At 27.8% G+C, this 27336-nt stretch overlaps 8 protein-coding genes and 2 long non-coding RNA genes across 16 annotated transcripts in view; 4 read left to right on the plus strand and 6 right to left on the minus strand.

Annotated features, from left to right (window-relative positions):
• Positions 1-3066, minus strand: part of LOC100863777 (uncharacterized) — a 29117-nt gene extending 26051 nt beyond the window's left edge. The window contains exon 1 of the mRNA XM_086907537.1: positions 2351-3066. The gene's annotated coding sequence lies outside the window, so the exon portion shown is untranslated. The remainder of the gene's footprint in view (positions 1-2350) is intronic.
• ave (sterile alpha motif domain-containing protein aveugle) lies at positions 864-2280 on the minus strand. The gene is made up of 3 exons (XM_003695181.4): positions 1614-2280; positions 1339-1452; positions 864-1252 (listed from the first exon to the last, which is right to left on the minus strand). The coding sequence occupies exons 1-3, from the start codon at positions 1650-1652 to the stop codon at positions 1076-1078; spliced, it is 330 nt and encodes a 109-aa protein (XP_003695229.1). The 5' UTR covers positions 1653-2280; the 3' UTR covers positions 864-1075.
• On the plus strand, positions 2376-3552 carry RpS26 (ribosomal protein S26). The gene is made up of 3 exons (XM_003695189.4): positions 2376-2607; positions 3066-3374; positions 3473-3552. The coding sequence occupies exons 1-3, from the start codon at positions 2605-2607 to the stop codon at positions 3503-3505; spliced, it is 345 nt and encodes a 114-aa protein (XP_003695237.1). The 5' UTR covers positions 2376-2604; the 3' UTR covers positions 3506-3552.
• On the minus strand, positions 3543-5178 carry LOC100872421 (PEST proteolytic signal-containing nuclear protein). Its single transcript, XM_003695176.4, has 3 exons — positions 5036-5178; positions 4284-4483; positions 3543-4205 (listed from the first exon to the last, which is right to left on the minus strand). The coding sequence occupies exons 1-3, from the start codon at positions 5070-5072 to the stop codon at positions 3963-3965; spliced, it is 480 nt and encodes a 159-aa protein (XP_003695224.1). The 5' UTR covers positions 5073-5178; the 3' UTR covers positions 3543-3962.
• A 501-nt stretch (positions 5179-5679) lies between these two features.
• spz (Spaetzle domain-containing protein) lies at positions 5680-7564 on the plus strand. 4 transcript variants are annotated; one of them, XM_086907543.1, is made up of 7 exons: positions 5757-5800; positions 5965-5995; positions 6467-6526; positions 6617-6735; positions 6863-6919; positions 7032-7135; positions 7246-7564. In XM_086907543.1, exons 3-7 carry the CDS (start codon positions 6505-6507, stop codon positions 7451-7453), a joined length of 510 nt encoding a protein of 169 aa, XP_086763669.1. In that variant the 5' UTR covers positions 5757-5800; positions 5965-5995; positions 6467-6504; the 3' UTR covers positions 7454-7564. The 4 variants fall into 4 exon arrangements, with proteins under 4 accessions (XP_086763667.1, XP_086763668.1, XP_086763669.1 ...); XM_003695186.4 differs by having other exon boundaries at positions 5762-5800; positions 6454-6526; XM_086907541.1 differs by lacking the exon at positions 5965-5995 and having other exon boundaries at positions 5680-5804; positions 6454-6526.
• LOC116414670 (uncharacterized) lies at positions 7246-19599 on the minus strand. 2 transcript variants are annotated; one of them, XR_015291894.1, is made up of 9 exons: positions 19137-19599; positions 18409-18838; positions 17078-17199; positions 15065-15249; positions 14193-14397; positions 11269-11681; positions 9776-11144; positions 8737-9083; positions 7246-7442 (listed from the first exon to the last, which is right to left on the minus strand). It is a non-coding gene; the product is annotated as an uncharacterized LOC116414670 (long non-coding RNA). The 2 variants fall into 2 exon arrangements; XR_015291893.1 differs by having other exon boundaries at positions 17078-17783.
• On the plus strand, positions 9663-17720 carry LOC100864018 (uncharacterized). Of its 2 annotated transcripts, none has more exons than XM_086907540.1 (6): positions 9663-9771; positions 11731-12450; positions 14064-14325; positions 14500-14598; positions 15752-16509; positions 16904-17720. In XM_086907540.1, exons 1-5 carry the CDS (start codon positions 9766-9768, stop codon positions 16495-16497), a joined length of 1833 nt encoding a protein of 610 aa, XP_086763666.1. In that variant the 5' UTR covers positions 9663-9765; the 3' UTR covers positions 16498-16509; positions 16904-17720. The 2 variants fall into 2 exon arrangements, with proteins under 2 accessions (XP_086763666.1, XP_012344045.3); XM_012488591.3 differs by lacking the exon at positions 9663-9771 and adding an exon at positions 10782-10867.
• On the plus strand, positions 19308-24556 carry LOC100867449 (uncharacterized). Of its 2 annotated transcripts, XM_086907539.1 has the most exons (6): positions 19308-19366; positions 19464-19549; positions 21599-21813; positions 21891-22231; positions 22348-22833; positions 23296-24556. In XM_086907539.1, exons 2-6 carry the CDS (start codon positions 19544-19546, stop codon positions 24222-24224), a joined length of 1977 nt encoding a protein of 658 aa, XP_086763665.1. In that variant the 5' UTR covers positions 19308-19366; positions 19464-19543; the 3' UTR covers positions 24225-24556. The 2 variants fall into 2 exon arrangements, with proteins under 2 accessions (XP_086763665.1, XP_086763664.1); XM_086907538.1 differs by having other exon boundaries at positions 19313-19549.
• Positions 20258-22512, minus strand: LOC105735932 (uncharacterized). Its single transcript, XR_004225205.2, has 5 exons — positions 22360-22512; positions 22014-22239; positions 21519-21922; positions 20680-21077; positions 20258-20381 (listed from the first exon to the last, which is right to left on the minus strand). It is a non-coding gene; the product is annotated as an uncharacterized LOC105735932 (long non-coding RNA).
• LOC100867210 (methionine aminopeptidase 1) lies at positions 24557-26885 on the minus strand. The gene is made up of 6 exons (XM_003695214.3): positions 26658-26885; positions 26305-26356; positions 25944-26182; positions 25631-25853; positions 25275-25550; positions 24557-25204 (listed from the first exon to the last, which is right to left on the minus strand). Exons 1-6 carry the CDS (start codon positions 26766-26768, stop codon positions 24972-24974), a joined length of 1134 nt encoding a protein of 377 aa, XP_003695262.1. The 5' UTR covers positions 26769-26885; the 3' UTR covers positions 24557-24971.
• Positions 26886-27336: the final 451 nt, after the last annotated feature.

Here is a 27336-nt window from a genome sequence, read left to right on the forward strand (position 1 = left end):
GTGATGATAAGAATGTTGTAAGAATTATGTATCTTTAATTAGATGCATAGTATGTATATATGTATATAATATATATATATATACATACAAATTTTACACAATATTTAATTATATTATATTTAATAATGGAATAAATAACAATTTGTCTCTCAGAATGAATTACTATACTTATAGTATAGTAGAAAAAATTTTAAAAAGTCTTAATTAAAACGTAAAAAAAAAAAAACGCAAAAGAGAATATTTTTAAAATAATTACGACTATTGTAAAAATATTTTATACATTACAATGCATTAAATTTTCTTACTTAAATAATAAATTTGTTAGAATCATAGTTATTATTTTTCTTTAAAAAATTCTATAAAATATGTAAGGCTGTGAAACATATATTAAATAATAATTTTTTGTTAATTTTAATTATTATAAGTTTGGAATGCATAACTCATATAAAGCAACAAACAGGGTAATGAGGATTTTGATCTTTGAACTTATTTGTTCAAATAAACTTGAACATAACAAAAATTTTAAATGAAAAGAAGCATATTATTATTTAAATATAATTAAATGTTAAAATCAATGTAATTATAATGTTAATGAAATAACAAAATGTTTCTAGTCAATAAATAAATTTTTGTTGAAACATTATACGAAAAAAATTTGTAACACAGAGATTGTTTTCCTATTATAAAATATTGATATATAATTTTAATATATATTTTATATAGATAAATATTATCAACATTTGATAATAGAAACTTCCACTGATAATTTTTTTTATTTCCTATATTTCTTCTTTGCATTTATTGTTCATGTTTTCTTAAGACTCACACTAAAAAAGCTAAATGTATATCTAAAACATCAAATGTTTTATTTATTATAAATATTTATTATAAATATTTATAAAGATACATTATTATATTTTACATTATTATATTTGTATTTTAAAAAATTACTAATATTAAGATACTAACGATAAAAAATACAAAAGATTATTTGATATAAAATCAATTATTTTAAAAAATAAATTTCTATTGTATACAAACATTGCTTATATTTGAGTTAATTGTCTGCAAAATACTAATCAAAGTTCATATTATTACGTCGCTCAATATCTTTAATTTCTAACATGTCTGTTTTAAGATGTAATTTCATTATTTCCCGCCAAATATCCAATCTATGTTGCTCATTGTCAATCCCAAGTCTCAATAAAATATTTTCATTTATCCTTAACAAAACTCTTCCAGTGATATCATGCTTAAAAATAACACATGAATAATATTGATCACATATTTAATGTCATCAGAAGTACAAAAATATAGTTGAACTTATTTATTACTTACATACAAAAACTTTTCATGATATAATTGATAATAATCACTACAATGCCTTCTCAACCATTTTTGTACATCTAATACATTCCATAAATAAACTGGACGGGGTCTAGCAGTTTTGTTCTACAATATTTCAATATATTTTTAATCAATATAAATATTTTTATACTTTTAATTATTATATTTCTTTTAAATTTAATAAAAAAAAATATTAATATTTCAATGATATTATAATTATTTTAATAATAATGTATCATTATCTCAACAAAATTAACCTCTCATACCTTTGGTTTATTAGTAGAATTAATTATTTCTTCTACCATTGTATATAAAATCCAAAATATAAATTTTTGAAAAATATGAATAAAATAACAAATTACAAAAATATAAAAATAACACTTGATCAATTACTAATAATATTCATCAACAGCACAACTAATACATATATATGTAATATATTACGTTTATTTAATATAATTATAAAAATATATTTAAATATTATTCATTTAAACATCTTGACATTATTAAAATACACAATATATATAAATTAATAAAAAAAAATTAAGAATATTTCAATTTATTGCAAAATTATATTACTTTCATTTCTCGTATTACATTTATGGATTTAACTTCTCCATTTTGTAACTATATAATATATCAATTTTAAAGTATAGGCATATATTATATCATTAAAAATCCAAAATTATGTCATATTGTATTCTTAATTGTTTTAAATGAATGTTTCTTTTTTAAATTTTAATTTATATTAATGATAAAGAATCAATTATGCTTAACCTTTCAAAGTTTAACAGTAAAAATTTTGTCTAATAAATTTTTTTAATTAATGATTAATATATTATAACATATTTTAACTTTCTTAATAAATCATTCTAATAAATATAATTTTATGTAAAATTAGAATTGTCTATATTTACATGAAATATTTAACATAAAATTCTATATGAAAGAGAATTCTACATGAAAAAATATTTCATGTTTCTGAATTATAATATTGTATTACCTTAATACAGCAATTTTTTCTTTAGAATCCTTTCAAAACTGCTAATATCACAAGTATCACACACATTTAAAATATTAAAAGTGGATAAATAATATTAAAATGACAAATATTTGAAACGCGCGAGAGAATTCAAACGCAATTTGAAACTGAACTGCCAACTTAATATAAACGGAAATACACTGATTTGACTCGCCAACTTCATTTAATGCCACCAATCTTGTTTCCGATCCTTCTTCTCTAGCAAACGAAACAAAATGGTAACTATTTCTTGTTTATCGTTTATATTTAATGTATTTTATTGTATGCACTCTATTTTTTTAATATCCAATATTAAAAAAAAATAATATAAAATATAATTTTTTATAATATAATTAATATTAATAATAACATATTAGTGAAATATTAGTGTTCGGTAATCATGAACCATGTGCTTGTCACATTATATATGTATTTGTAAAATATTTTTTATTAAAATATACTCTAGGAACTACAAAAAAAATGCTTTCGTGTATATTAAAATATTTGTTGAAATTTAAAATTTTTAATATTAAATTTTTTATATATTAAAAAATGTTTATCTTAACCTTTATTTTATCCATATTAATCATTAAATTAATTATTAATGTTTGAAATGTAGAAAATACTTATTATTATAATAATTAATATAATATATATTATACATCATTATTATTGTTATATATCTTTTTTTTTCCAGACTTGCAAACGCAGAAACGGTGGACGTGCCAAACACGGTCGTGGTCATGTGAATCCTGTCCGTTGTACTAATTGTGCTCGATGTGTACCTAAAGATAAAGCAATTAAGAAATTTGTTATTCGTAACATTGTGGAAGCTGCAGCTGTCAGAGATATCACAGAAGCAAGCTTTTATTCAGCATATCAACTTCCAAAGTTATATGCTAAGTTACATTATTGTGTTTCTTGTGCTATTCACTCAAAAGTAGTCCGTAATAGATCTAAAGCAAATCGTCGAATCAGAACACCTCCAGTTCGTAATTTCCCTAGGGTAATTATTAAAATTATATAATTGAAATTAAAAATTTCAATTTTATTCTACATTTCTATTATCCAACAATTATTAAATTTATTAATATATCTTTTCAGGATCTTCGTCAAGGTCAACAAAGCAGAAAATAATTTACTATGTAAATTTTAAGTAAAATAAAAAATAAAATCGATCTTAACTGTTTTTTTATTCATATCATTTATTCTACAAGTTATAAGATAAATTATATTTATAACTTTTCTATAATTTCTAAACAAGATAATCTTTTATATTTATTATTACATGATCCAAAATTTAATACAATATTACTGGAACAATGTAAAAATTATATAGATTAAATTTCTTACATATGCATACTTCCTCACAATGCACACAAAGAAAAAAACTTCAAGTGCAGTCTTAATGTTAGCTAATACTAATAAAAGTTTTCAAGATGTGATGTCAAATACCAAGTAGAACTTTGCATCTATTATTTGTCGATAATGCATAAAATTGATAAAAATAGTTTGCATATAACTGTAGCAAGAATCTCGCTATTGTTGCATTTTTTGTAAAATTAATATACAATTAACAATAATTGTCAAGGAATCATTTATTTGCTTCCTCCATTGCTTTTTTAAGCGTTTTTTCAAATATTTTCTTGGAATCACAAAACCCTTGCTTGGTTTTACCAAATGAATTTGGTCCAGCAGAAGTTGGTGTTTCTCTTCCAATATTTCTCATCCTCATTCTTGCTTCTGCTGGCATTTCCTCAGGTTCATCTTCTTCATCTGCATTAAACACAGATGCTACTGTTGGCCTTTGAATTGGTGTTGCTTTAACTGTGGGTTTCTGAAACATAATTTTTTATGAAATATATAAATAAAGTAATAAAGATGTACATATTTAAATTTATATATTATTACTTACCGATGTTGAACCTAGTTTTATTTGAATACCCTTTTTTTGTTCTGTTCCACTTTTCTTCCCAAATCCAAATGCCAGCTTCTGTTTCTTTGCATCACTTTGATTGTAATTAGCCTCTTCACAACGGTCATCTGATCTAAGTGGCGAACGATCCCTCCCTCTGTCATCTCCTCTGGAGTCCTCTGCTCTGTACACACTTGACCCTGACAACGTCAAACACTGGCAAAGTTCAGATCAAGTTAAAATAACATTGTATCTTTTAACCGGAAATATTTAAGCGGCATGCTCAGCACAAGTTTCTTGCAATTCTGGATTAAATTCAAATCAAATGAAGTCAATAAATGATGATGAAGAAACGAGTGTGCATATAACATACACATCCTGAGGTTATTTATAACAATACGAAGTGCGATATATTTACTTGATAATTTTATTACATAAGGTTAACATTCATTCCATTTTTACTATACATCCTTTGGCACATGGTTGAAGGATGCGTGCACCCAAAAAATGGTACATGAAAAGTAAGAAACGAGATTTAGAAAATAAAATACGATTTTAATATTTATTTGTCCATAAAATTGCTTCATAATTAACTTTCTAAATTAAATATTTAGAACTTGCATTATTCGTAATATGGACATGAGATCAATAACGAAAACAAATTAAGAATAAACTGTCCATTTTGCAAGGTACGAAGTAAATGTTATTTTACCAAATGCGATTGATACGGTTATAAATAAAATGAATAAAACCTTTTCTATATTCGTCTCCTGGATTCCTCTTCGACATTTTTCTGATTTTCTTTGGACGTGATGCGAAATCGACCAAACTAAAGCAATTTAATCCAGCAACTGCGGTTTACTTCACACTAGTGTTCTTATTTCCTATCATAGGGAAATTTAAGAAGAAACATAAACGACTAGTAATTTTTTTTCTACTAGAGAAATGATAGAATTTAGAAAAGAAAATAAATAAAACAATAAATATTAAAATATATATTCCTAATAATTACAATATCAATAATATTTATAATTTTTACTATGAAAATTATTATAAATAAATTTTGCTGATTTAAATTTCCTTAAGTCTCTCTTTCATTGGTTAATTAAATTGGCGCTTCATATTGTATAATTCAAATATATATATGAATATATATATATTACATTCATATATTATATAAAAAATATTTTAATCTTTTTAGATCTTAATTATAAATACCTTATATACATTTTTTTAACAAATAGATTATTTTATTAAATTCATCAATAAAATTTTTATTAATTAATGTAAGAAAATCAATGTTGAACTAGGTAAATATATATATATATATATATATATATATATATATATATACACATATATATGTATATATTTTAATCTTATTTTTCTTGTGGATATAAAAACATAACATCAGTTATTGAAAAGCTACGAATGTGAATGTATTTCTTTAAAAAATAAGATTCAATCGCCGACAGCAAGTTATTAAAAAATAGTTAAATAAATTCGTTAATGAAACCGCAAGCATATTAAATATATTAAGTATATTAAAAAAGAAAGTTATATTATTTGTTCAATAATAAAACAAATAACAATTTATTTAAAAAAATCAAGATATAGATATAAAAAGTTTATATATATTATATTACATTATTGATTTTGAATTTGATATTTCTTATTTAAGGATGATAATAAAGGAAATTGGATTTTTTCTGGTGAGAGATTTTATAATTTTTTTAATCTGAGAAAAATATTCTTCAAACATTATTAATTTGATTTTCTATCATGATACATTAAATTTTAAAATTATAAAATAATTATAAATATTTTTAAAGTATTTACTATATTCATAGATAAGATTAAGTCACGTTTATCATTTCAATTTATTTCCAAATCTCTCGATGCTTCATATTATCGTTGATTTTTTTTTATCAGCTTAAAATTAGAGAAATAATGTCATTATATATGTTCTGAATATCTATTGTATCATTGTTTTTTTCAACTAATCAAAGTTATAATTGAATAACAGATATAATGTATTGTTTGTTATATTCAACTTTTTTTTCGTGAAAATTATTCATAATTAAATCATTCATATAAATATTAAACTATAATTTATTTTATATTCTATATATATATATATAAAACATATAATAATTAGAATTTTTATCAGCTTATATTTCCAGTGCATTTAAAATCCTCTGATATATCTACCATATATAAGATGAATACCAGTTTTTTGCCAGGTACTAGATTTAAATAGAAATTTATATTAAAAATAAATATAAAAAAATATAACAAAAATTATTTATTAATAACAATATTTTTCAAATCAGTTCCAATTTGCAATCATGAATATTATTGCGAAGAAAATACATTGTATTATCCAGACAAAATAATATCAGAGGAACTAGAAAGATATCCTCATTTTCGATATTATGCAAATACAAATGAGGTTTGTGAATTTTAAAAATTCAAATTCATTATATTTTATTATATTTACTAGATATAAAAAAAATTATATTAATTATTAGTTAATTTATTAATGACATCTTTCCTTATGTACTATTTTTTTTCAATAGATAATATATCCTGAATTCGAAGATAAATCAGAAGAAGAATCACTTTGTATCTCTAGAGTAAGTCATGAAACAGAAAAAACAATAGATTAATAAATTGGTTAATACATTTGACTTTATAGATTTATCCATTTAATCGTTTATAATTAGTACTTTTCTTACCATTTCTTAGGAACAAATTATATTCCCTAAATCAGGTCTAACAAAAGAATTGGAATGGAAATATATCGTAAATCACATAAATTTGACGCAAGCTGTACACATCGAGATATGTCTGTAAATATAATACGAATTTAAATAAATACGAATTTATATATTTAATATGAAAATAAATGTTTTATAATACTTATAAAATTAAAATTTAATTGATAATATGTATATTATAGGGAAGAAGACAGACCATGTAGAATAATCGAAGGTTTCGCTGAAGGGTATTATACAAAATGTAAGCAAAAATTCATATATCATCAACTTTTGGCAGTAACATCAAATGGTTCGATAATACCCGAATTATTTCGATTTCCAACAAATTGTCATTGTCACATCGATTTTGAATCTGATAGATTTTTGCGTTCATTAAGATCTAATAATTAATGAGAGTAAACAGATGTAATATCAAATATGATATAAAATTAAAAGGTATATATTATATGAGTCAATTTCTTTAATATAAAATAATAAAATGCATAATCTATATAACAAAAACTTAAATCTATTATTATATTATAATTAAATACTCAAATATATTATTGATCAATTACGCGAAATGCGAAACCATTTATCATAACAAAAGTGTTTAACTTTCTATATTCAGTCTTTCTACAAATTGACAAACGTAATTATTTTTATTTACTTTATTCAACTTTCCATTTACTAAATTCCATTTACTAAACTATATGCAGCATATATAATTATAATTTTCAATAAAACCTTTATTTTTATCATCTTTAAACATCATTCTAACGTTTCGCCTTTCACGTACGTATCTTTTCTTTTCTCTCTCTCTCTCTCTTCGATGCCTCCTCTCTGACTTATAATCGTTGTATCATCTTATCGATTTCTCTCACTTCAGAACAGTTTGTTTCTTCTTTATACATGCTAAGTTTATTTTATTAATAGCTACATCAGCTCAAGATACATACATATATTGTCTAGTAACGTGTGATGTTTTAATATGAAAATGAAAATTAAATTTATGAAAATAATCATATAATAAGATACAATAGTGAAATTTAAAAATAAAAAAAGAGAGAATAGTTGAGAAACCAGTAGTATCGAATTCATGAGAATGTACATATATTACGTATAATACATTCGATATAATTATCCTGTCGTGAATTAGATGACTTTCCTGCCTTGAGTACGTAAGAATTCATTGTGAATATATAACCGGATACAAATAATGATAGGATTCCGCCAATTTTCTTGCTTTCTATTCAGAATATTCAATTTCAAATGTTCAATTCGATATACTTGCTAAAAATATTTTTATGCAAATATTAAAAAGATCTTTTCCTAATTTAATTATTATATTAATATGAACTTTCCTTTCCTCCTCAAAGTTTTTTAACTTCATTGGCAAAAATACTTAAATATGCAAAATGTATTAAATAAATTAATTTAATAAATTGATTAATTTTTGTTACTAATAGTTTGAGTATTAATATAAATACGTATAAAGAAAATTGTGCATTAACTCGATGTGTATAACTCGATTTAACTCACGATTAAGCATGATTTAAATTTTGCCACTTTAACAAGGCGCAAAGTAACATTGTTGAGTTTTCATTCATTCATACATGTCAACGAATACATATAAATTTAACGAGAATCGAGTTATGTCATTAACCGGGTGATCAATTATGTTGCTCACGCACCGTGAAGCGAGACCAGGGAAAATATGAAAACTGTCGAGCCACCCGATGAAAATCGAGTAAAACTGGTTATTCATTATTCATTATTCGAAGGGATGAATTTCACTGAAATCGCTTTCATTAGCGTGCTCTGACTAAGGAACTTGAATAAAGAAAAGGAAGGCTGGAGTATTATATGTATCTCTTGCTCTTCTTTCTTGTTTATTTGCCGTGCTTGACGAAGCGTATTTTAGTATAATGGAGCGTATATGACGCGCATATGAATTTTGGTCGCATCGACTGTCTGAATGCAATCGAAGAAAGTAAGCCAACGACATGATTGGCAATTTTCCAATATGCGTCCAATATACCTGAAGAAGAATAAAAATAGATGACAATGAGAAATAATTTTGAACGGAAGTATTTAGCAGCATGATAATTTTTGTACAAGTTTTGCTTAATTTTTTATATGATTAATAATAATTATAATATATATTTATCATAGGATTATTGCGACATCTCTGTCAAAAATTAGAATTAGAAAATTAAGTAATTGTATAATATCATATAATTATATGGAATTAGAAATTAGAAACAAAAATACAACAATTAAAATAAATGATTAATCTCGATTCCAAAATCTAGAAAGCAAACATTTAATAACAATAATCTCATATCATAATCCTTATTAGATAAATCTTAATTTTTCATTTCATAATAGAAATATATTTCATAATAAACAAATTTTTTAAAGATTGATTAAATTCTTAGATATTTGGTAAAATAGATAGATTTTTGTATATAAAACATGTATATATATATATATTATATTTTTCTCAATTGCTTAAATTTTAAATTTCATTTTAAAAACTATGAAACAAAGAATATCAATCAAAATTTTGATAGAAAAAAGATTCGCGATATAGACAGCGTTCTCCCGTAAAGCTAAAAAGGTGGGAGCCGGTATAAAGAGAGGAAATACTCGATGGCGATGGCCAGTGAGTTCAGTGAGAGTGCCGTGATCCTTTTACCGATCTACTGTGAAAGTCAACCATGAAGGTACCTGTTTCAAGATCATCGTGCACCCTTTGTTTCATGTGTGAAGTGTCAATTTTCCTTTCGAAATCTCATCTCCTATCTTTCACTCGAATTATCAGTTTTAATATGCATTTAATCATCGAACTTGTGATAGATTCATTGTTCCTTCTTCTTGATTAAATGTTATTTTAAATTTATGCTTTGAAAATCAAAACAACACAGAGAAAGTTGAAGATTTATAATACACAAAGTCTTAAATGAGAGATTATTTAATTATCATTAATTATAGTGCAATATCTAATGTTGTTTGAATGATTATTAGAAAATCATCTATAAGATCTTCTTGCGGTTCATTTCTTGTACTAAGATCGAGAGTAGATCGTGGTCTGTGTGAAAGTAAAACACGTTGCTTCATAAATTCTCGTGAGTACATTCCTTTTAAGATTTATACATAACAAATAGAGAAAATTAGACTTTATCCGTACTTTATACTTCATGCTTGTAGAAAGTAAAAGTGTAAAAAAAACACGAGGATCATTATCATTAAAGAGCAGTTGTTTGTCCGGAAAAAATTACATTCCTTTGTTCTATTTATTCAGCTCTTAATGACTTTCAAACTTTCGTATCATTCTTTCCTTCAAACGCATATTTCTTTTCATATTGTAGCATAACTTTTTAGACATGTCTCCTTTTTTTTATTACGATCATAAGTTTTTCTCCGACAGTGAAAAGATCTATCATTTAAGAAAAAAATGTAGAAAAGAATTTTTCTTACAAGTAAATAATCAAATAAAATTACAAAAATGTCGTGAAAGTTGACTTGGATTATAAAATGAAATGAAACAAGAATCGAGTGATCCATCGAATATAAATATAGTGCAAAGTCTATTGAGAAGAAAGTTAAGAGAAATGGATGATGAAAGACGTATACTAATTTTGATCGATCCAGTATATAACCGGAAGTGTTTCTCAGTGTATTCCGACCATCTCTTCAAAATTGAACAGTTTAATTTCAAAAAGATGAGAAATCCATGGAATAAAGTGATATTTCTACGTTATATTTCCGACCGATGGATTTTTAGAAATCATGACAAGCGTAGCGGCTGAGGAGCGTATGGTAACTAGGTCGAGCATTGACATTAGCTCCAAGAGCAAGGACGCTTTGATCACTTTCATCCGACTGAGAAAATTTCTTTAAATGATCAATCCAAACAGAAATATATCGTTATATATATATATATATATATATATTTGCAATTTTATAAATGAAGCGTTCTGTTTTTAATATCTAGATTAAAAAAATCATTGTTGAGATTTTTATCTTTGTACGAACGTTGAAATTTATATTAAACATTTCTTTATTCCAATTATTCCAATTAAATCGTTTAAGATTTCTGAAAACATGAAAACATAAATTGCAACAAAAGAAATGATAAAAATTATTAAACATTTATGTATTATGTCATAAAAAAATCATAATCAAAACATAAAGTATCATAAAATATATTAAAAATATACCGTGAAACTTGAAATAATAAAAATTTGAGAAGCGCATAACGTATATTAAAATTTCTACTTCTTGCGAATAGATAATTTTCATGCCATGGTATTTTTTATTTTTTTCGAACGTTACTCGTCAATTTCTTCGTTTCTTTTTCTCGACTTATAAAATCAGTAATCCCGTCAAGATCGTTGCTCTTCGTGATGGACACAAACATGGACATCTAAAACGGAATCCTCGTATGACTTTCACCAAGAATCGCTCCACTTGTTGCATTCACGTTCCTGTACTGCATGCTTCACTGATTTATAAACCTTGCCAATATGTTTGTTATCGTTCGTTGAATTGATCAAAAATATCCCTTTGAATCAACATTGAAATTATTTCCTTCCAAACTCCTTCCTACGTCTTATCTCCATCCCAAGAAAAGCTAAAACAAAAATTAACGAAACGATGTATCGATTACACGTTTATTTCAGTTACTGCCACTGCTTGCGCTCGTCTACTGCTCGATCGTCGTTGTACTATCGGAAAGTACAGAAAGCGGGAAAAGCGCGAAGGAACAAGATTTAAAGGCGCGTGCGTCGAAACAGCTCGAACGATTAGCTCCCTATCGAAGAGCGAACGACAACAAGCAGGCAATATCCGACGAACAGTGGCAATTGCTCGAGAATGCAGCCAAGGATCCCGAAATCAGGGCGTTCAACGAGGAAAAGATCTTGGAGATCTATTGGCTTCTTCCTGAAAACGTGCAAAAGGACATCATAGAGAAAGTTGGCGGGAGTCGAGAGTTGATCGAGATGCTGGCAAATAAGAAGTACATGGAGAAGTTGATGGAGGAGGACAAAGATATCGATAAAAGATCAGGATCGAAACGCGAGACGTACAGTCACGACGGATACGAGGCACCAACTGGCGGATATCCACCGCAGGAATATGCAGAGTACGCGCCAGAGTACGGAGATCAATATGGGAAACCTGAATCGTCCGGATCCGATTCTGGATCGATCCTGAAGGGATCTGGGAGTTTGATCGGTGGTATAGCCAAAGGAATTATCGGTGGCCTCGTGAGTGCGTCGGGAAGCGCATCGAAAGGTTCATCTTCGATCTCGGCCTCGAGCTCTCAGTCAAGCGTCCAATCAAGCTCGAATAGTGGCGATAAGCCAAAGCCAAGGCCGGAATATGGACAAGTTTACTCGGTAACTATGTAGCCACTCGCAAGATTGTCGTTACAATTGCGTTAGAATCTCCATTATTCGCAATTCTATTCTATTCGAATGCTCTAGTTGAAATGGTTTCACACACGTTTGCTAAAGATTATTTTTCTTGTGAAATTGTAGCTTGGAAGAGTTAAACTAAGAAAAATACGTTTTTTTCTAGTTTAATCAATATCGATATAATATCGGCATCAAAGAAAAAAATTTGGAATAATTATCAAAGCGAGATGCTTTCTTTCCATTAAAAAATTTCTCTTATTCGTTCGATTATATATATTTCCTTAATTCGGATATTGGAGATTTCAACGTACAGCAACGGGTTTAGTTGAGATGATTCACCATCGATTTAACATTTTATTAAAAATACCGAAGAATTTTTTATATTTTTTTCTTTTTTTTTTTTTGGCAAGAAACGAAAGAGAAAATTTTTGGATTCCCATATAAAAAAACATAAAACGAATTATGTACAGAAATTTATATTATAGATGAAAGTTCATATATTTATAAAAAGATAAGAATCGATATTATGAATACTTTGGTATTTTACAATATGAAAGATCGCTTTATTTATAATGAATTTTACGTAATCCGCCACGAGTGAAAGTGATTTCATCTGCATAGAAAGTTTATTTATGTTTGATATTAAGGGAAAACAAAGATATAAGAAATATTTTATTTATGTTTATCGAAATCTTTACGATTAAGAGGCGTGAAATTTATCAAAATCTTTTAACGAACCCGTAAGCTATACTAATCAAACTATACTTGTTCATTGCAACGTGACAAGAAGAACAACCGATAGTAGAAGAATAGTATAAATGATTATATATATATGATTATATGATTTATATATATATATATATATATAGTTACATTAGCTGCACGAAAGAAAATCTTTATGTGGGCCGTTCAGGTTGCAATTAAGGAGGGAAATCTAGGAGCTGATTCTCGTCTTCGCATGCTTCTTATTTGATCGTATAATTTCAGGAAAAAATTTCACGATGGAAATAAACGTCGGATGATACGTCCTTCTAAATTATTCTTCTATCTTTCGTCCCTGAAAATTGCACACTCTTCAAAAATTTGTATTGTCTTGTGATCTAGATAAAATAGCTCAATAATACAGATTTTTTTTTTTTTTGGTACAAGCAATTTTACGATTAATCAGTCCACGAAGTCGTAGAAATTTATAATTTTCATCGTGAAATTATGAATTACGTTCGAGTAATCGACATCGAACGAAACAGGTCAACCGTGATGTGTCATCACCGACATCGTTCTAATCTGTAATAATTCGAATAATCTTATTTGCACCATAAAAGCAACGATCTAAAAAATATCGAATTGTGAAACTTAAAAATTTCAAAAAGCGTTTCTACGACATTAATCAAAAAAATTTAATGCCTGCTGTTATAAAAAAAAACTTATAAAAAAAAAATAGTTTACATTAGTTTACAAGTAGTTACTATATTAGTATAGAGACTTTCTTATAACAATTTGTATCGTGCAATATAATGTTGAATAAAATAAAGCATGAATCGCATCTCGATTAATTTGAGCGCACGTATCTCGTTAATGAAATTTTTCTATGATAGTATGGCGAAAAGGTGTTCGACGTTTGGGACTTCAAAAAGGCGATCGTTAGCACATTAATGCAAGCCATAAAAGCTATAAGTGGCGGTGTGATTGCTTTGAAAGGTCAGCTATTGAAAGGAGGTGGTTACCTTGTCTCTTCAAAGGGAAAAATAATTAGTAAAACTGGGGATGTGATCACTACATTGGGTCGAAATATCGCTAAGAGTGCCGTGCAACCATCCCATCCCATGTATCTGTACGATCATCCTCCTCCACCAATTAGTAAGTCCTCTTTTAATTTAAACTTTGTCTATATATATTTTTCGTCAACTTAATTTCATAATTTCATAATACCTATAACAAAAAAAATATATATATAGTTAATTAAAATGTAGTAAATGCAATTTTTCATAATTACTTAAAAAATTAAAAAAAAATCTTAATGAAATGAAACAGGTCACGAGGATATTTACGAAGGACCTCCTCCACCCGATCACGAGGAATATAGCGGGCCCCACGGATATCATGAAAATGCGAATTATGAATCCTCGGATAGTAAGACTTAATTTAAAATCGCTAAAACATTTTTTTTTTTAGTATCGATGCAGCAATACTAATATTTTTTTTTTTTTTTTTTTTTTGCTTTTGTTAATTTTCGATTCACAAAACGAGATCTCGCAATAATGATTAAAAATTTTTATGGGAAATGCACGTGGAATAAATACGCTTATATCTCTGCTTCGAATGTATGATATGCTCGATGGATGTATGTATATAGTGTGCTCTCGTGTGTGAAAAAATTCGGTGAGAGGCGTAGACGTCTCGGAAGAGGCGTTACACGTTTTAAAATAAAGTAAAAGTGATCTTCACTTTCAAACAAGATTCTAATCTTTGGAACTTTCCTTCGTGTATGAAGACATAAAGTAAACTGGAGAAGAGGCTACAGAAGAATAGCGGCTTGAATTCTGCACCGGTCATTATATTTATTCGGTGTAATATAAATATATTTCGAATTTCTTACCGTCTCTGTGAACTTTCCCTTGCTTATCATGATCGCTTCTTTGGTAAATTTCACATTCCAATGATAAGTTTTTTCCCTCTACAATTATTCTCTTCCGCGAGAACGATCTTATTCCTTTCTTCTCTTTCCTCCTTCCGATTTTCAAAATCTTCAAATCGATTCACTTTTGCTCTTGTTCAATCTTTCTGATAAATCAAACGCGTCATTATATAACGCTTTCTCTGAACAAAATTGATCCATTCAAAGATCTTTTCATAAAGTAAATTTATATATATACTTGTATCAAATAAAATGTACATAATTATTAGGATGAAAAGCAATAAAAGTTAATGAATAAGAAAACTTATACAAAGACATTCATACTAATAACTCATACATTGTAAATACGAAACGGCATGGCAATAAAATATTAAACGAATTACCTTTCGTTTCATGAGCTAAAACTTGGATTAAAACAGGAAATGGATATTCATGTAAAAGAAAACAAACTATTATTTCTATTACTATTACTATCTTACTTATTTCTAATCTAATAAAAAAATAAAATACTTATTAACAATTAAAATTAACAATCTTTAACAATCTTTATCAGAATATATTGAACATTATTTAACATTCGAAGATCATTTTAATATCATGAAACGAAGGATTAACTTTAGACTCGACTGACAGACGTCACGTTTATAGTCGGAGACCAGGCGGGCCTACTTATTGCGAAACCGACGAAACCTGACAACCATGATCACCACACTGTGAATTTGGAAATTCGAAAACCTGCTGTGACGTATCCGGAAAACGATTATTACGGACCACCACCTGAATTATCTCACAAAGATAACGAGAACACCGTGATACCGAATTATCACATTAATCAAGACGATCACAAAGTGAACTCCAACTCTCCATTGCCATCCAGCTACGACGTTATGATTCAACATTCGTCGAATGATCAAAATGGATACGACTATCCAATTTATCCTCCACTTGCTCCCAGTCCTCCATCGAATCTTCATGCACCGTTCACGATTCAACAGAGCATCGAGTATCCACCTATACACGTTCAATACTCTATTCCTGACAAAGGAAACTTGCATTTTCCAAAGAGTGACACGTCGTCCAGCAACGATTTGTCCGTGTACTCGAGCCTATCGATAGATACGAATCCTAAAATAGAATCGATTAAAATATCCGCGGAATTGCCCAAGTTGCAATCTCTTGCAAACATCTCCAAGAGTCCATTGCTTCCATATTCTTACTCCATGCTACAGGGGCCTTTAAAGATACCACTACTGACTCCATATTGGCAAAATCAGGGATTGATTCAACCTTTTGCTAATTTCAACATGCATGGATTGTATCAGAGAAAAAATAGTGGACAGAGAAGAAGATCCATAAACGAATTTGTTCACCGTATAAGACTACCTAGAGGGTAAATCGAAAGACAGGTAATTAGAATAATGTATGTTAGATGTGAAATTTTATTTACCGTGAACACTTTGCACCTGATTAATTGTGTTAAATTAAAAATAATATGAAAGATATAATAATTTTTTTTATATTTAAATTATGTTACGATCGATAATAATGGAATTATAAATCTGTATTTTTATGTGTTTGATGTTTGAATCGTCCCCATATTTAACTTTATCTTTTAATAAATAGTTGTATCACTTGGTTCTAAAACATTTGCATGATATTTGGCATCTTGCGTGTCTTTGGCCACAATATGTGTTTAGTTGTGCTTTTCTTTGCTTTTTATAGCTAAATGAACACAATGTCTTTCTTTTATGATAATTCACAAAAATTATATTACATTAAATTCAATATTTTATGTTCCAGTGGTCTACTCCTATGCGCATTATTACCCGCACAATGGATTTAAAAAACATCGATATTATCGTACTAAATATAGAAAGAATTAACTTTAAAATTTGAAACTAAAGTGAGTGGAAAAAAATTAAGTGGGTGTGTTATATTACTCAATTGAGAATTAGGCATAATTTATCTACCTACGTATATATGTATGTATGTCCGTGTTTCGGGTTTCGGCTCGTTACAAAACAAGACTAGACAAGAAATTTCATGGATGGATTCGACGGAAATCATTCATGGACGAATCTTCTTGGACGATTATTCTGGAAAAAGAAAGCGGTCCAACGTGTAAATTAGAAAACGATGAATGTTGTTGAATTTTGAGTTACAAGCATGAGTCAATGTAGAGGATACTTATTGTAGTTGATTTTATCTTGTGATATATGTTGAATTGCTAATAAGTTGTTCTTCTTTTTTTTTTTTGTGTGTGTGATTACAACATTAAGGTACAATTTGTGTCAATCTTTGTTTTTAGAGCTTTTTATATGATGCTTATTGATTGTTAATTCTTAAGAAGAAGATGAATGTGGTGTATGAAAGTATATAACGATTCATTATGCGTACAAATGCAAATGAAGCTCGAGAAACTTTTATGCAATGAAGGAGGCCATAACAATGAGAGTAACTAGTTTAACCTTCCTTCCTCTTTTTTAACGCTCTTCAGAATTTATAATTATAGATATCGTAATATATGTAACGCGATATAGTTCTAATTAATCGTCGTAATGTATATACTCTTGTATAAATGGAATATCAATATAAATGATATTGTTTTTTGTTTTAAGTTGATTTTGTTTTATTTTAATCTTTCTTTATATCATCAATTTTATCCATAGATTGAAATTTTCTATAAAAAAGAAAAATATGTAAATAATTAATTGGTATATATCAGTGTAGAAGAAAGAAGTGAGAAGAAATTGAAAAGAATCTATCTGTTAATCTGTATTAATATAAACGAATATAAAGAGTAATGAACATTCACGAAAATAAAATGTCTGAAGCAACATCCAGCCTCGATCTCCTTTCATCAACCTTCACATTGAGTGCAATGAACCTTCAATCTTAAGTAGCATCAATTCTTTCCAAATATCTTAATATTATATCCTTTACTTATATTAAATACTTAATATTTTATCCTTTACTTATATATATATATATATCTGATAAAATATTTACATGTATAAAATTATTGTATAAAATATTTTTTAAAATCTAAATTATTATTTACATTTAAGTATTAATAATTTTAACAATTTTGAAAGAAATGATGTAAAATAAAAGTACTAATAAAAGTTTTTAAAAAATTCGTGGATATCAAAGAATTTATGCTTTTTTATATATCTACAGATCTTGTGAACGGAAAGAATATAAAATAATATAATATAAATGATAAAATACCAAAATGCAAAAGTTCTCCTTTCGTTTGTGAAAGACTGAATAGCATGGTCGCATAATTTTAGTCATAAACTCACGTAGCCACCGATGAATATAGTGGGTCACTGGATCACACATGTTGGTCCGTGCGTATCCACGCACACAAGTATGTCCTCACGAGGGAATCCAGTAGCAGGATATGGAGAGAAACGGCGTTTGACCGGTCTTCGATCGTTCTGTCCATCTGTCGACTCGCAAAGGGCCTTTGATACAATCGCAAATCGACTTTCCTGTCATCGAATTCCTTTTCGGCTGATTGTAACAGATTTACAAAAGTGCCATCCATCGTCGAAACAATCGGACGTCGTTAACGATAAATTGTTAACACGTTTTTATGGATTAATTATAAATTTACTATTTTAATTGTACATTGACTTCGGTTTGAAACTGATGTAAGATTGTATCTCGAAATAGACCTGTGTGTTATCTTTTCTTTTCTCTAAAGGCGTCTTTGTCAAAGTACCGTTTCTGGAAGACATTCACTATACATGACTTTACTTCTTTAAGTCGGAAGAAGTATGTGTACGAGAAAAGAAAGTAAACTAAATAAAATAACATAAAAAAACTTTTATAAAAAATTTAAAAACTCGAAGAAATTTTAAAGAATTAAAGAATTTTTTACAAATCAAAATGTTAACATCAATGATAATCTATTTTTGTATCTATTTTACAATTTTATCAGTTGGAAAATATTTAGAAAATGAAGATAGAAGATAAAAGATGAAAAGATGTGATCTATTCATGTGATCCAATTAATTTCATTTACTTGATACTTTGTACTTGCGTTGAAGAATCGTAGAATTTGGAATTCTTATTTCGTGGAACCTATGACTTTTCCCAGTTACATTTCCGCGTTTTGAAGCAGCTGTTATCCATCAGAGTAGGAGGAACAACGTTTCGGCCTTCGATGATACGTTCGCCGGTTGCGAGTATAAATGAAGGACAATGACCTAATTGTGTGCAGAACACGCAGTGCTTCCTCAACGTCCAATCATCGTACGTGTCAACTCATGTTCGATTATTTGTGATCATAACTTCCGGTATATTATCCGGTATATTTTTTTTTTTATCGTTTTCCATTTTTTCTTCTCAGTGAAAACAAACAAATTATCAGGTGATAAATCTGAAAAACTGTAATTTGTTCATCTCGAAACTTCATTGAAAGGCAAAACGATGAAGGTAAGCTTATTTCAAGGTCTAAAATAGAATTTGCTGTATATTATTGATTAATAAACTTTCGTTTTCAAATTAATAATTTATTATATTGTAATTTTATGAATTTGATAAATTTATTGAAAATTGTATGATTTTCTTTGATTAAAAGCAATGTAATATATTGTTGTTGCACTTCATTTAATTGTTATCGTTTGATATCTTTAAAAATAAAATTTTTACTACTATTTAATATATATAATTTATTAATTATTATATTAATTTAATATATAATTTAATTTAATTATAAAATATAAATTATACTTTCCTATTGATCACGATTATTAAATCATCTTAATCTTCTTAAATTATTCTTTATTATTTAAGTTTTCAAGAAAACTTTTGAAACTTCTTTTTGAATAGATAACTTACTTTATGATTGCCATTTTATAAAATTGTTAAATTAACTAGAATTGTTAGCATACAATTTAACTAATTTTACGAAGTTATGTTACGGTATTCTTCACATTGTATTATGACGAATGAATATACAAAGATATAGTTAGTATGATTGAAAAATCAAGTTAATATGTTCATCTATCCAATATAGAAACTAGTTCCGTTATAGTACAAAAAAAGAATAGTCGGTCAATGTCTGATTATTATCATTAACGGGAAATAGCTATTTCTCTATTCATTCTTGAGAAAACATCATCATTAGATAAAAAAAAAAGAATAAAAAAAAGACGTTTATTCGCATACTAATGAAAATGAATCGACATTTTCATTAATAATAATTTTATACAATATAAATTAAATCCATATGCTTGATTATATGCTTCTTTTTATGAGAAAGAATCTGAAAAATAAAACAATTCAATAACTTATATAAATTTCAATAATTTTATTAATAATTTATATAAATTTCAATGAAATAAAATAGAAAAAAAATCAAATATATTATAACTGAATAATAAATTTAATTTACATTTATCTTATCAATCATTTAAATTTTCTCTCATATTAAATTACTTCACGCGTTTCCATTTATTATGCATCATAATAAATCAACGGTAATAAAGTAATAAAGTATTAAAAAAAAAAATTTAAAGAATATGTCTTCCATTAACGTGTACTCGAGAAAAGAAATCACTCACCGGAAATGCAATTCGAGCGAAAACGAATCATAATCGTTACGATACAACTTGTTGCATCCACGGTGATCATCTCTCAATCCATCGGTGCCGGATCATTATTTCCAGCTTCGACTATTTTCTTTTCGACCTCGCTCTTCACCTGGCTTCTTACTACCCTCGCTTTTCCTACCATCGATGTGGCACACCGTCCCACTTTACCCGCTAACAACTCACAACACTTCTCTCTTCGGTTTCATTGCCAGCGTTTCTCAAACTATAATTGCTTAATGCCACAATGAACGTCCATTGTCACGGTCATTGTTACGATAGTTCAACATAACAGATTACGAATCGCGTTGAATACAAAAACAATTCGTTTTTGTAATGTTTTAGTAAACAATGAAATTTATGCTGTAAAACTGTAATTAAATGTTTTTTTATTTATTTTTTTTTATTAATTTCAATAATTTATTGTAGAGTTTATTCAAATATTAAAATAATGTGACTGAATAAAAAAGAAATTTTATCGAATTTTATTCAAAAAGATTTAAGCACTGATTTATATTATATTGCACTTATTTATTTTATATATATCATAATTGCAAAGAATGATTGCAAAGAACTAAGTTCACCTGTTGCGAATACCGCGAAGACAAGTTTGGATTTTGGCATATCTCATTATAATAAATTTATTTTATACATATTTTCAACTTGCGGCAAATAATTTTTCAAATTTAATAGCATCCATTTTTTACATATATAGAAATTAAGTTAAATGCTGAATTTAATAAAATTGTTAATAAAAATTTAACAAAGATAGAATAAAAATAATAAATGTTAATAAAAAAAGATTTACTGACCTTCAATTGGTAATTGATCTATCAATTTTTCTTCAAACTTCGCTTGAAACAGACAAATCAATCTATTAACAAAATTTCAGACGACAAATTGGATGTGTTGGCTATTGATCGCGTGTATCTGCCTTGTTGAAGCTAGATACAAGATTAGAAGACCCCCATTGCCTCCCCCACAGCCTCCTAAACTGATGTTCAAGAAATCATGGCCAATTACTCATAGAATTTCGATGGGAAATACAATGCATATCAATGGAAATTTCCCATTGAAACGAATAACTCACAAACCGTCGAATTATAGGTGAATCTTTGAGAATATATAGAAAAAAATCATTTTTCATCGAACGTGACATTTTCTCGATCTATCCCTTATTCCAGAATTCGTCGACCTCCGATGTTCAATGTGCCATCTACCATTTGGAAAAACCAGATTCCAATAAGAACTTCTTTAAATAATCATGCGGTTTTACCACAACGTCCACCAGTTAAAGAATTCCATACCGTAAATAAAATGCCGGAATATAGTCCTGAATACAGACCGGAAGCTGCTGTTTTGCCACCAACTCATAGAGGTGGTGTCGATGATGACAAGGGACCAATTCATACGATTCCTGCGCCTAATCTGAGTCCCATGGATAAGCCTTTCAATAATGAAGCGAATATAGAAGAAAATTCACGTCAACAAACAACTGATGCTGCTTACAAAATCAATCCACATGGTTAGATTCTAAAGTAACAGATTAATGATTATTTTTAGAGATTTAATTTTTTAATAATTAAAAATATTTTTTTTCTACTTTGTTTTTATATGTATTTGTTTTATATTGTTTTATAGGCTCCTTATTACCAAATTTTGATCTTGCTACTATTAGCACGAGTTTAACACCGCAGAAAACTGTAACGAGTCCCACTCCAGCGCATAATTACGAAGTAACTGAAAGCAATGATATTAGTCAAAAAGAATATCAGACCGTTTTACCGACATTCTTGCCTCCAGATTTTGCAACTCTTTCAACATTGGTGAATCCTGACTTACAAACAAATGATGTTTATTTAAATAATCATCCAGCGTCGAATATAGGCCTCATCGGAACAAACATTCAACTCGGACAGCCCAACCTACCGATGCAAACTAATCTTCATAGTTCATTGCACGTTGGTTTCCCTGGTACAGCTGGTCAGACTCCGTATATTATAAATCAACAAATACCTGATCTACATGTTGGTCATCCGGCTCCTGCAGGCCCTCCGCTTTCAGCAACTCAACTTTACGATCTTTTAAACAGCTTTCCTCAAAAGATGCCAGAACAATATCAAACAGGTATGTTTCACATTCAAAATGTACTATCGTTATAAACTAAATTAAAATATAGAGAAAATATACCACGTTTTTCAGGATTCGAGATAGAAACGTTTTCTAATAAGTTGTATACGTGTTAATAACCTCTTTTATGACACTTGTTGCATAGTGTGAATTATTTAACGACCGAGCAAGTGTAACGTTTTCATATTAAACATTTTTTTTATAATAAACGTATTATAACATATAAAATTTCTTTCTAATAAATAAAAGAAGTAACTTAGAAAAATTAATCAAAAAATAAAAAATTATATTATTAATATAACTATGATAATGCTGTACATACTTATACTCATTTGGTAACTATCGATTAAAATTGACGCTTATATCGAAGAGGTTAACGTAACTTTATCGATATAGAATATCGACTTTGCCAAACTGCTGTTTAAATAACGAGATAAATTTAAACAATTTTGATTCCAGGTCAACAACCACAACTTCAGCAACAACTTGGTCAATTCTTTCAACCTACTGGTGTAACTGGTTTCTCACAGCCCCAGATGCAATCGTTCAATTACGATGAGCAAGATAATAAGGAGCAGCAGCAACAGCAACAAGTCTTGTTCAATCAAGATTACGTCGCTGGAAGAGTTAATACGAATTACAACGTAGGACCGGAGACTTCCATAAATGATGAAGAAAATGCTGGTTTGCAACAAAACGAAGATCTCAGTTATATTACTGATGGAAACGAACAATTAGAAAATAACATTGAATACGAGGAAAATAATGATCAAAAGGGTCAAACGACATATTTTAATAAAGTGGCTAATGATGATGGAATTTCTACGCAATTTTATACGACACTACCCAATCGTGAAGCTGCAGAAAAATTGGCAGCTCTAGCAGCTGCTGGAAATGTTAACAGTCAATTGATTGGACAATTGCGAAAACAACAACAGCAACAAGAGAATATACAGAATGAAGAAACTATGCCGCCTAATCACAAAAATGAAGAATACAAAACAAATGAGCAAATTAATAATAATCATTATAATCAAAAATATTATCAAGATCATGTTCAGAATCGACAAAAACAACAATACAATCACCAAAAACATGCACAGTTACAACAATATGAAGAACGCCAGAATAAATATGATAGACAACAGAATCATCAACAAAATATTTACAACAACAAACGACCATTGAGAATTATGGTGCCAGATGAAAACGATTATAGCAATACCGAACCACAAAATGATGAAAAAAAAGAAAATACAGAAATTGAATACGAGTATGAGAACGACGAGGCGGATATTGGAAATTCGCAATCATTCGACGAAAGATCGTCTTATGACCAATCAAATGCTGAATTTGGATCACGTTTGAGTCCCAAGACTGGAATATAAGTTTTTTTTTTTAATATTGTATATATTATTGTACGTGAATATTTATTACAATTTTATTTATCGGTTAGTTTTATTCTTACGGGGGTTTAATCATAATTAAATGAATTAATAATGAATAAGATTTTTCTTGGATGGAAAACTTTACATTGTTCTTTACAAGATTCCGACGAAACGTCTTTTTTTAAGATTATATTTTAAAATTAATATTTTTATATTTTCATCGATGAAATATTAAAGACACGCGAATTTAATTTATTTAAATATTATTTATTATTAGACGAAATTATTTGTATTTAATTATGAAAAAAATGGATAAAAGATATTGCCATTGATTTAGAGAACTCATTTTTTATTTCAATCATTGCGCATCACCAACCTGAATTACATTTATATATATGTACATTTATATATCATTGAGGTAATCTATTTATATAGTACAGGAGTCATTCTGGTTATAAACAAAAATCTACGGAGATTCTATCTTTCAAGGATCTTTTTTTTTTCCGTTTCTTTTCTTCTTATAAAATTTGCCAATAAAACATCATAAGTACATACAGTAAAAAATATCTTATAAGAAATATCTGACCAAAGTTAATATTATCATTGCACTTACCAAAGAGTAGAGATTAATCTTGAAAAAACAAATCTCGCATGAACGAAAACGAAGATATTTTAACCATTATTATGTTTAAGTATTCACAAAATTTGAAATGACATAAACTGACGATAATTTATAAAAGAATACTACTATGATCGATCCATGAACCATGGTTTGCCATTATTTGTAAGCCGTTTTGTAAGAATATCGCAACCAGTTTCGGTAACAAGAAGCGTATGTTCAAATTGTGCCGACCATTGACCATCTGCGGTAACTGCTGTCCAAGTATCAGGCCACATTTCATCTCTCCACGTACCTTGAGATATCATTGGTTCAATAGTGAAACAGTGTCCTGGTTTCATTACACCCACAGCCTTGTTTTCTAAAAGTGATGAAATCAAATTAAGTTAAAAGTATAGATTTCATGTAACGATTATAAATAGAATATTTACTGGCATAGTGAGGTACGCTTGGCGCAGTGTGGAATAAACGATGAATTCCATGACCGCAATAACTACGTACTACGCTAAATCCATGCGCTTGTGCATGTTTTTGAATTATATTTCCAATTTCTCTATATTTTTCTCCGGGTCGTACAATATCTATAGCTTTTGATAAACATTCGTATGTAACTTCGACTAATTTTTTTATTTCAGGTTTCACATTACCGACTAGAAACGTTTCATTTAAGTCACCGTGAAAACCATTATGATACACAGTTACATCAACTATAAAAAAAATAAGAATTGTGATATATTATTGTACTTATATTGAGTTTATATTTAAAAAAAATAATATATTATAGTACCATTGCAGATATCTCCATCTTGAAGTGGCCTAGTATCAGGAATACCATGGCAGATTACTTCATTAACAGAAGTGCAACAACTAGCTGGAAATTGATAATAATTCAGTGGAGATGGATAACAGTCTCTTTCAATGCAAGCTTCATGAACTGCTTTATCTATCTCAGCTGTTGTAACACCTACATCACAGGTACGTGCAGCTTCATCCAAGACTTCTCTTCCAAGCTATAATAGAAATTTTGATTTTTTTTTCATCATAAAAAAAAAAGAAATATATTGTGAAAAAAATTATATAAATTTTTAATAATTTTCTACCTTACAAGCTACCCGCATGCCCTCAATTTCTTCATCATCAAGAATTTTTATTTGGGCAGAACCTCGTACTGATTGCTCACTCACAGATAAACCAGTAGGATGTGTAGCATAATCTGGACGTTTAATATGTTCGGGCACTTCGCGACGCGGTTCTCTCTTAAAAGGGCGTAATTTACCAGTATAATGATAAAAAGGCCATGGATTATATTCACCAGAAGATTTGTCTCCTCCTGTTCCTTCTAATAAGATAAAAATTTTTATAAATTATTTTATAAATGTGCTTTTAAATATTTATTTAATTGAAATTATATTTATAATTATAATTACAAATTTATTTTACAATTGTTAACAATTAACTCACTCGCTAATTGATGAATAACTTTGTGTGTTTTCCAGCTTCGTTTGAAACAATCCTATAACAAAATATAAAAATATTTAAAATATATAATCAAAGAAATGATTAAAAAAACTTTTCGAAAATTTTTATTGTAAAAATCATATTATTATTCTAGATCTTTTACATATACATATAACATTTATTAACAATAATATCGATTATTAATAATGCTATAATATAATCGCTATAAAAATAAATCAAAATGTATCAAGGAATAAAATTTATATTATTATTAATTAATGGCATACGATATATATTTAAATATCTAATATATTTATTTCTTGACTTAACCTACAAATATACAGAATGATACTAACTTGAGTGCAGAAATATGAGCCTTGTATTCCAATTTTCAAGCAAGTTGGGCATTGAAGGCTGGCTATAGTTTTACAACCTGGAGTTTCACACATACCAAAAGTGAGTGCCATTTTTCTTGAATCTTTTTTCGAAATTTTTGCGTGACGTGACTCGACGAACGAGGCACGAACAGGAAGAAGTAATTTGAGACGATCCTGTACTGCTTTACCGATAGATTTGTCTATTAATCTATCATGAACGATAAAATATCTAAGATTCATCGTTTATTTAACAGTACGACATATATACAACATCAAATAAACACTTATTCATATATTATAATATGAATTTTAATAAAAATGTATTCATTTAATTATAATATCGATAATTTTCTATATTGTTTAAATAGCATCATGAAAGTATTATCATTTAATCAACGATTATATCATTTGCATTCTATTTATATATTAAGAATAAATCGTTCATTAAATATTAAGGAAAGTATAAAATAATCATCAATTTTATCAATTTTTTAGTTGAAATTATATACATTAGTGAATTTTATTTTCTTTATGAAAATATATCACTATAGAAATTCGATACTATTATTTGAGATATTCATGATTAAGATTTTATTATTTTTAAAAAAATATAGTTAAGTTATCAAATAAATAATAAAGTTATAAATAAATTTTATGG

The sequence above is a fragment of the Apis florea genome, unplaced genomic scaffold (genome assembly GCF_048593485.1).
Source record: "Apis florea isolate Af1SG1 unplaced genomic scaffold, ASM4859348v1 contig_2897_pilon, whole genome shotgun sequence".
Lineage (NCBI taxonomy): Eukaryota > Metazoa > Arthropoda > Insecta > Hymenoptera > Apidae > Apis > Apis florea.